General features: G+C 40.9%; 1 protein-coding gene across 1 annotated transcript; it reads right to left on the bottom strand.

Moving 5' to 3' along the window:
- Positions 1-5907: 5907 nt before the first annotated feature.
- Positions 5908-6843, bottom strand: LOC131911287 (vomeronasal type-1 receptor 4-like). Its single transcript, XM_059263273.1, has one exon. It carries the CDS (start codon positions 6841-6843, stop codon positions 5908-5910), a length of 936 nt encoding a protein of 311 aa, XP_059119256.1.
- Between the last annotated feature and the right edge of the window lie 3758 nt (positions 6844-10601).

The following is a 10601-nucleotide window of genomic DNA, read 5'->3' as shown; positions in this document are numbered from 1 at the left end:
TCCTAGCCCATTCTAACAGAGACCTCCCCTGTTTTCTCTTTCTGAGAATTACAGCTGTGATAAAGGATCTCTCTGTGAAAACAGGTGTTTGGGTAGGGTTTGTGCCTAATCTGGTCCCCAAGGGAACCCCTGCTGTGCAGGGGTCGCCTTCAATGGATACCAATAAAGTCTAACTTGGTGAACCAATGAATTTTCTTGTGTTACTTACAAGAGTATGGGTGAGGGATTACTTACAGGATGACTCAGAGACAGCTGTATCACTGAGGCTCACCCAGCATGAGCAACAGCTCACAAATGCAGGGAAACCTGGAGCACACCACAGGCTGCAGGACAGGTTGGAGACTGTCCTCTCTAAGTGACTCAGTTGGTCTAAACCTCTTCCAGGCAGCCAGGCTGGTTTCTGCTTCTCCCAGGCAGCTGGTCTGGCCTCAGTCTTCTTTGCAGCTTGGTCTGAGTCTTTTTTTGTAGTTCATCTTTTTCATTGCTTAGCTCAGTTAGCCTGAGAAGGACTCTCAGCTTTCCTTGTTTACTCTGGCAAGGAGGAGCCTAGTGGATCTGGTTGGATTTAGGGACTTTCTGAAGCTCTTTTGAATTGTTTACCTTTTTGCTTAAAGAGCTTCACTGTGGGGTGGAATGTTTTAGTCAAGAAAAGTGTTCTATGACTCTCAGCTATGAAGCCATATAAGACTTGGGACTGTTTCTCAGGAATGTTTTAGTCAAGAAAAGTGTTCTATGACTCTCAGCTATGAAGCCATATAAGACTTGGGACTGTTTCTCAGGAATCAAAGACTCCAGGATGCCTGAGCCTATCCCTAGGTTACTGCGCTTTGCATGCATTCTGTATGTTCAGAATGAGATTGTGTTGCCTACACAATAATCTTGTGTTGCCTTGTTCTCTCTGGCCTTTACTATCTTCCAATTTTTAAATGAGTGCAGCAGACTGTCCTGAAGGTTTCTGGCAACAGAGCTGCTTCCCTCCTTGGTACGAGGCAGCCCCATGACTTCAGGTACATCTGTTGCTGCCTTTTGAGCCTTGTTTCTTCTGACAGATGACAAATGGGGAGAGTAAAGACTGAACCAGTGCACTGTTAAAGGCCTACCCAACCTTAATCTGTCATGTAATGCAGGATGTGACCAGCTTTAACTAGCACATCTGTTTTAAGTAATAAGTCTGGACTATAAAATGATTCATTATTTTGTCACTGTATATACCTCAATGCCTTTATGGACTCATCAAATATTTTCTTTTGTCTATTTTTCCTGCTTTTCTATGGGTATTTATTTTTTCACCAGTTTAAAGCTTCATTGATTTAGGAAAATGGCAGTAGTAGGTTTCTCCTCTACAGTCCGTGACCTTTCCACCCATGGGATCTTAGCTAGCTTTATAGATAGGGTCAAGCATGAGTTTTCTCCTATTGAGCATCCATTAAATCCATTTAGACAGCTGTTGGTTATCCCCAAGATGCTGTTGGTTGTCCCCAAGATGCTGTTGGTTATCTCCAGGATGCTGTTGGTGATCCCCAAGATGCTGTTGGTTATCCCCAATATGCTGCTGGTGATCCCCAATATGCTGCTGGTGATCCCCAAGATGCTGTTGGTTACCCAATATATATGTGCCTCTGTTGAGCCATTAGACATACCTTGCCAGTCACCCATTGTGATTTGTAGGCTTTACAGCTGAACTGCTACTGTTTGCTTTTCTCCCTCAGCGGTGTGTACATCATCTTATAATACTATTAAGAGGTAGCTCTCAGGAAGGAGGCTTCCAGGTCAGTTACCAGGTTGATTTCCTCCAAGTATTTTATGTGAAGTTTGTGATATCTTCAGCAATAGGGTCTTGCCTTCAAGTTCTGAGAAGTAACCAAGGATGATGGCTATAGCCTATATTGTTCTGGGGGTCCTTGGATACCCTTGACCCAAAACTCAAAGAGCAGTTTCCTTTGCTAGGCACTAGGGTTGTTAGTCCATTGCTTCTGGGAGGATTATTATCCTCTGCGTGGGGTAACTCTATTTTAACTGTGTATTTGTGATGTATGTGTATATTTAAGTGTATATACATGTATATATACACACAGAGAGATAAATAACATGTATTTTAATGTAAGCTTATGAAGTTTCCCTATAGCGTTATTTATCTTACTCCCTTTTTACCTTTGTATTACTTTCCATCATCCTCCCCTTGTATTTCTTTTTAGACAAAATTTATTTTTTAAATGGTCATTATGAATTTTTCAAGTGACATATGAAAATTTCCTAGATATTTCTGTATTTTACCTTAACTAACCCATTGTTCACTTGGTGTTTAGCAGATTTCTTCATAAGGCCTCTGGTTTCAGTTAATTCACATAATCTATGTGGAATCCTTCAAAGATCAACATTAGATGTTTGTAAACGTTTGAAGCTGGGGGAGAAAGATTGAGAGAGATTCAGAGTCAAAGGTTCTGGACCTGGTTTACACACACACATTAGTTAGCACTGTGAAAAGAGACAATGAACTTGTAAACATGTTGATTGTTTATTTTTCACAATTCACAATGTGCTTGTGTATGTGGGAACACGTATATATACAGGTGTCAGAACATCACTTTCTACACTGTATAGTCTTAGTGGTCCACAGCCTTGCACTATTGCTGTGAGAAATCATTTAATAGAATGGACAGGCCCCAGCATTCCAATGAGCTCTGTGCTGGGGCTCACCAGTTGACATGGAATCTCTAGTCAAACTGTGATGATCTAATTCCAAGAGGCTAGGGAACAAGCGATGAGACCCATTCACCATAGGGAAGGTTGCTATGGTCATGGAAATAACAGTGATCAGAACAGTTCAATGCAGAGAAACCTCTTGTGCTGATCGGCTGATCATGGTATCTGATAATTGTAAAATTCAAGTGGCCTTGAAATCCACCAGAATTCTATATGCTATATACAAGGGGGAAATCACCAGATCTGGATTCATCTCACTTGAAACACTAGAACTGTTCATCAGCAAGTTCCCAGATGTGAGCCAATGTTCAGTCTCAAAGCTCCTGCAAAGAGGGCGGAGCCAGATTCCCATTTGTAGATGCCACCACAAATATGTGCTGTCAGTCAATGTGCCTTCTGGTCAAATGAGCTGCACTCAGTTACTAGGTTACTTTGTGGTGAGAAATGAACTTACTTATACCTTTCAGATTTGATAGGACACTAGTCTAAACTGACATTAGTATTTAGAAATTTTTTTTTAGATTTTACTTTTATTTTATGTTTATTAGTATTTGCTTGCGTGAGTATTTGTGTACTACATGCATGCAGTGTCTGTGGAAGTTTGAAGTGAGCATCAGGGCCCCTGGGAATGGAGTTACAGATGGTTGTGAGCTGCCCTGTGGATGCTGGGTATTGAAATAGGGTCCTATAAAAGAGCATTCAGTGCTCTTTACCTCTGAGACATCTCTTCAGACCCTACACTAGTTTTTAGAGGTGTAAAATGTCACTGTGCCCCACCAATCTGAGTAGAGGTTCCATAAAGAAAGGTGATGAATGCAAATTCTGTATAACATTCACTATGCCCTGTGAAAACTCCAGTGTCATCTGAGAATCCAGGTTTCTTCACAAGAAGTGTCTTGTTTCTCTCAGGTTAATTTATTGTTTTAGTATTTAGCAATTTATGATGTGCCTGGGTGTGAACTTACTCACTGCTGAAGCCTTGCATATTCTCTCTCTCTCTCTCTCTCTCTCTCTCTCTCTCTCTCTCTCTCTCTCTCTCTCTCCACATGGAAATATGGAGGTTGATATCTGGTGTCATCTTCCACAATAACTCTCCGCATTATCATTATTTTTTGATTCACGTGTGTGTGTGTGTGTGTGTGTGTGTGTGTGTGTGTGTGTGTGATGCACATGGAGGTCTGAGGGGAACTTAAGGGAGTCAGTTCTGTCCTTACACTATGTGGGTCCCAAGGACTGAACTTGTTTCATCAGGCTTAGTGGCAAGTTCCCTTACCTGGTGAGCTCTCTCATCTGCCCTCTACATCTTATCTTTTGAGACTGAATCTGTCTCAGAGCTTATAGAATGGATAGACTGGCTGGACAGTGAGCTGCCAGGATCTGTCTTTCTCCACCTTTCAGTCCTAGAGTTACACAGGCCACTGTGCATGGCTTATTTTATTACATGGTCCTATGAGAACTCAGGGTCTCATAATGCACAGCCAGTACATTACTGATAGAGTCATCTTCCCAGCTCGGCCTCCACCTCTTTCTCCTCTTCCTCCTTTATCCTCACTCTCCCCGTCCCCACTTTTTAACACCCTCAGTCCTGACATTGCAGGCATGCACACTCACACCTGGGAAAACGCCTTGATCTGAAGGAACCAGATTTCAAACAAGCACTTTCTAAATCAGTCTTTGAGAGCTGACTCAAAGGGAAGGATGTAAGATCCTGGGGATGGGGTGAAAAACAGTGTGTTGCATCTGAACTGGGAGAGAAGGTTGCTGAGCATTAAGAGTAGACAGGAGATGCATGACCATTGACACAGTGAGAGAAAGGACAGACTGGAATTTGAGTTGCGTTCACTCTCTTCTCTCCATAGATTTTGTTGCCAGTAAAATAAAAATATAAAAACAAATCCTGCAGTGATGATTGCCTAGGAAACCTTTCAAAATGTTGGAACAAATGATAAATGAAGAAAATGTTTGAAATCTAAGATATTTTTACATTCACACTGCAAGGTAATATTTATACTAGAAAGCCAAACTACTTAAGGAACTATAGCATAAAACTATAACAGAAATTGCTAACATTTTTGGTGCAACCAAACACAAAATAAATATGCATTTACCAGTGTAAAGCAGAACCATGATGTACCCAGGTGTTTACAGTGGCTCTCACCATAGGTGATAGAAATGTTATTTTCAAATAGTGTACAAATCTGTCTCTAAAAATTCTAGAGTTTTATGTTCAAAGATAATATAATAAGTTAACTATCAATAAGTATTTTTCATAATGGGCTCATCCAATATCTGATAGCTAGACCCATATTCTCTACCCAACACCTTATTGTGTGGATCCAATTGCAGAAATTGTCAGTTATATTAAAGTAGAATCAGATCCTTATACAGTTCTTTCATGACAGAGAGATGAATAGTGTTGTGGAGAGTCAGGGTGCAACAAGGGGCAGCTACCAACAGGCCCTGTCTGCTTGCAAACACATTTATTTATAAATATTGAAAAAAGAATTCAATTTTTTATGAATGCAGCAATTACAGAGGGATATAGAATGGCACTTTACTGTGCATACATTCCCTGGTTATACAGTCTATAATCTATGTTACTGCAGACTGTTTTCATGCATCGATTAAATGTTTTCATGCATTTCAGTTCTGGGATTGGTGTCAATGGATTCTATTGACTGAAATTTCACAGTATATGTCATTCCAGATAAAGGTGTCTTGATTCTTCACCATTTCTTCACAATTCCATAAGATCCTTTCTGTGGCTACTTTCAAGCAGCCCAAAATAGGCTTTTTGTGGTTATTGTGTTTAGGAAACAACAATTCTATAATGTATAACATTTTCCCCCAATGAAATTCTCAAAGAACAAATCTACCTGTGGCTATAGACCTAAGATAAGAAGTTCCTGGCTAAAAGAGAGATAGACAAGTTCTTTTTATAAAATTTACCTAATTTGTCTTCACATATCCCACTCTTGGACTCACAGTGCTGAGAAAATCATTTCCATAATCTGCAGTTAAAGGTACTTCTCCAGGGTGCCTAGCTGGAGAAAATATCTGTATCATTGTGATTTGCTTAGATCTCTCTTAAGTCAAGGCTGTGAGTCACTGGGATTATTGTCTATGATTAAAACATCTTTAAAGTGCTTTGGTTGGATTTTTCTTACCCACAATATTAGAGAACAGAGATTTCTTTTATGATTATTAAACAGATAAATGAGAGGGACATTTTCTCAATTTCTTCCACTGAGCATGCCAACACTCAGCCGGAAGTCCATCCCTGTGAATCAGCACAAGGGGGCTGAAGATTGCATAACCAAGGACCAGAAATTCCCGAATAATTATTATCATAGAATTGTTCCCTGAGGAGAGACTTAAAAATAGAGAAAACGCACAGTCAGTCCAATAGAAGAAAAGAAAACAGAGCATCAGAAGGAGGACACTCTGAGCAGCTCTCAACTCAGGGGGAGTTCTGTAGAGAAGCTTGGCCTTCTGAAGGTAGAGGACATGATGGTGGTGCTTGTGGAGAAGAAATACCATGTAGCCACTGGCCCCTCCCATGGCACCCTGAAACACAGCATCTCTCAGGACCATGAGAGGGAGAACAATCCACTTTGTTTTCTGACTTTCTAGCATAAAATAACAATAGTTGTAGTCATTCTTAAGCTGTGACATATTCAGGTTTATACTTGTGATGGAGTGGATTAGGTTCATACTTATTAAAGAATTGAGCATCCAAAAGAATGAAAAGAATGGAAGGATGTGCCATGAAGACTTTGGTCTGAGCCTCCTCCACCCAGATGCTCTGGGACTGATGATGATGGCCTGGACCACAGTGAGGAGACTGCTGGTGCAGATGGAGAGGCCACGGGCCACCCTCTCCAGGTAAATGAGGATCTTACAGCCTATGTCATCTAGGAAGTTTCTCAAACCAAAAGCTGCTATTGTGTTTGGAAGTCCTTTTGCAAGGAGGATTATGATGTTTGTAAAAGCCAAGTGGATGAGAATAAGGTGTATGGGTTTCTTCTCAGGGCCTCCCCACCAACTGAACATATAATTCACAGAAACAGAAATGTTTCCCAGAGTGCCAAGCACAGTGGTGAAGAGGAAAACTATTTCCTTAATAAACTTCAAAACCATTTCTTCCTTCTTAGGTAGAAAAACTTGTTTCAAGGCTGTAAATCCTTTTCAAAAAAGCATCAGTAATGTTAAACATGGATCTGAAAAACACATTTTGCATAATAGGATTTTCTAGTGTGCAGGAGGCAGCCATGAACACAGGTAATGTATGCAGATTAGGTCCTTGAAATGCCTCCTTTTCCCCTTGCTGTGCACTCTGCGATATTGTATGTGCTCTGACAGATGAGTTTGGGAACTGCTATTCAAAATCTAAAGGTTTAAAGGAGATTTTGATTTTTGAGCTGTGCACTAGCCAAGTTGACTTGGTCAAGTGTGTGTATGTGTGTGTGTGTGTGTGTGTGTGTGTGTGTGTGTGTGGTGTGTGTGTCTGTCTGTGTGCATGGGTTATCCTAGTTAACTCTCAGCATAGCTGAATTGAGCTCCAGTTTCTCCAACCAAAATTTCTTCCTCTGTTTCTCATTCTATTTCATCATATTTTCTTACCTGACTCCCAAAGCCTGAGGCCCTGAGGCTCATGTTGAATCTGTGTGCCTTCTCCACATCACCTCACACACACTGGGAATCCCTGCTGGGTCAACACCTGTAACATATCCCAGACTTAGTACCTTCACCTTGCACACTGTCTCCTCCTTTGTTGATAATCCTTTCTTGTCTGCATCTGGATTAGTAGAACTTTTCCCAGGTTTGTATTTTACTTCAAAGCTTTATAATCTGGATTTCTCCATTTAATTTTTTGACATTATCTATTCTGTGATTTCACTCCATATAAATTACTATGATTTTTAAAAAAATAGTCTTCAGTGAAAATTTATATTGACATAACCTTTCCAGATAGGGTCCAACAATTAAAGCTGAATCATCAAAACACATCCTGAAAAAGAGTCCTGGGTTAGAAAGTCATATAACTACCCTGTTGCAGCTAGGGAGGGCATTGAGAGGAATCCTGGGACACTTCCTAGGAGAGTGGGTAGCAGAGGGCTGTGATCTCGGTGGATGTCTTCAGGGAATCTGTGGCCCCCAATGAGCAACCTCAGGGCATCTAAAAGAGTTTGGAATGTCTCTGGACCAGGGGATGATGATGAGGTGGATGGGAGAAGGGGATTAATGAAGTATTATGTGCCGCTATGAAATGAGGAAAGTTTTTGAGTTACGACTCCTCAGTATTTTCTACATACAGTACCGTAGGTTGGGGCTACTGTGTAGCAGGGATCCCCATCTCAGAGTTCACGGTGTCATTTGCCTCTGTGGGGCCTTGTGAGCAGCAGTTTGTCAGTTTGCTTTGCAGCTGCTTCTCCTGATTCTTCTCCAACCTGTTTATCAGGCAGGCTGCTCCGTTCTGCATCGGTCTGAGCTGATTCCAGAACTCTAGATCTTGGAAGGATGTTATTCTTCATGTTCAGGTGATCCTTCGTTCTCATTTCTCAGGTACTTATGGTAAGCTTTGGGCATCTTTTCTAGACTAAGAGGAATCTGGATATTTCAGTGGCTCCATGGGTTTGTGTGTTCTGAGTACTTGGAATGCCCCTGTTCCCTTTGCTCCCTCTTAAACTCACAGGATTGCTTTAAATATCTATGTCTTGATATCACCTGTGACCTTTGTGAACATAGCCTTGTGGGTTCAGGTTGTCTAATGACTCTAGTAATGTCAGTTATGACCTTTGAACTGCTCCTCTAACAAATGGGTAATTATCTCCTGTGCTATTGCATGCTAGAATTCAGGATACCATCCTATATGTCTGTAAATAATGAAACATGCTCCAGACATTAATAGCAGGCATATCAGTTTCACTACATTCATTACTACATTTGGAATAACCATTAACTATGTACCTAGAGACTGGAATCTGCAGAAATCTCTGCAATCCTTTCACCTCTAATCCCGATGGAAAATACTGAATGTTTTCCATTTGTTTAAGGACCAGGGATTCTACTTTCTAACACTCTTTTATTTTCTCCAAACTTTAAAGCCCTGCATCCTGTTTGAAGCCAGCTTCTGGGACATCTCAAAAGTGATTTATCTTTTCATATGAAGTATCACAGGGAAGTAGAGACGGCTCATCTCTTAGATTATCTTATGAAATGTTTTAGGAAACATGATTTCTGTCTACAGAGACAAAGAATACCACATTCTGTATAACCCCAGAACCTTGAGGTGCATTAGTAATTTCTTCCATGCCAATAAGTATAAGATTATTGCTCCTTTTCCTCAGCACTGGGATAAAATTAAGACGATCTGTTTCAGGATGTACTCCTTCACAGCCTGGATCCTTTACGGCAGGGATTCTCAAGATGGTAATGGCAGCTGCTACTCTAGTGGTTTATACTTCTCCACACCTTCCAGGCACACAGTGATTAAAATTGACTTACAAGTGTGTACAATATCATGTGATAGAATCAAGAAACTTTAACAAAACCCTTCCAGTTTATCGTAAGTGTGTTTAGGACCTACCAACACATTGTAAAGAAAACATTTGCCAATATTTGAAATATGGAAATGGACCAAAATTGAAAAGTACAAATTTTATAAGCACAATTATAATAACATGTTAGAATCATTTTGATAGTAAATCTGGAGACTGAAAAACAACAACATTTTGTTTTGGTTTTCTCTTCTTCTTCTTTTTTTTTTTTTTTTTTTTTTTTTTGAGCAAAGGTCTTCCTATGTAACAGGCTGGTCTTCAGCATGTAATCTTTCTGATTCATTTCTCTTGTGCTGATATAGTAAGAGTGTTCTATTCTGCCTGTCTCAACATTTTTGTTTTCGTTTTAGTTTATTTTTTACCAATTTTATATGTATGGGTGTTTTGTCTGCATGTATGTATATGCACTACATGCTTGCCTGGTGCCTGTGGAGGCCAGAAGAAGACATCAGATCTCCTAGAACTATAGATTCAGATGGTTGTGAGATATCGTGTGAGTGCTGGGACAAACCCAGGTCCTGTGGAAGAGCAGCAAGTGCTTTTAACCACTAAGTCATCTCTCCAGTCCCTGTCTGAATATTTTGATACACTCTTGAAATTTTTATACATCTTATAGATTACTTTTTAAAAAGGCAAGGAGATAACCATAGGTAAAGACCCAGTCAGAGCTCTGTCATGATCCTCCAGCCTGAGGATGGATAGCAATGCCTCAACATTTCTGTTCCATTTCTGTGTCTCCAGGATCTAGCCTCCTTTGATCTCTCTGGAGCCAGGGACCAGCCTCATCACAGCCAGAAGAAAGAATGTGGAGGTCCCGAGGATCACAGAGCCTCTCAGCTGCTCCCCGGCTTAGGCAAAGAGAGAGACTTCTGCTTTAGTGAAACCCTCTATGGCACAGCTGAGGGGATCGAAGATCTTACCTCCATGAACTCACCTGGACCTCTGTGGTGCAGACAGCCTCAGGAGCAGCTCTGGGAAGTGACATTTGCCAGGTCCTATTTGTACTGCCAGGATTTGTGGGGCTCTTGGCTGCCATCAGGAAGTGCAGACTTCAAGTTTCATGTTGTCACAGTGTCAGGGGGAGGAAGGCCTCTCTGCAGGGCACCAGTCCCTGAAGTACAGCTTCCCCTCTCTCCACAATTACTACATCTGCTTTTCTCAGAAGTTATTTCAAGCTTAATTAGGGTTTAATTATTTTAAGAGGAAGGATGTGAGATGAGAAAACGAACAACTAACTGAGTTTTTTTTTTTTTTTTATTGAGCTCCCCACATCTCCAGACTGTTTTTCACTTTCCCAAAGAGACAAGCTGTGATCTGGCAGGGGACCGGCTTCTGACA

The sequence above is a fragment of the Peromyscus eremicus genome, chromosome 5 (assembly GCF_949786415.1).
Source record: "Peromyscus eremicus chromosome 5, PerEre_H2_v1, whole genome shotgun sequence".
NCBI lineage: Eukaryota > Metazoa > Chordata > Mammalia > Rodentia > Cricetidae > Peromyscus > Peromyscus eremicus.
Note: the sequence above shows the minus strand (reverse complement) of the source record. Positions and strands in the feature narration are given on the sequence as shown.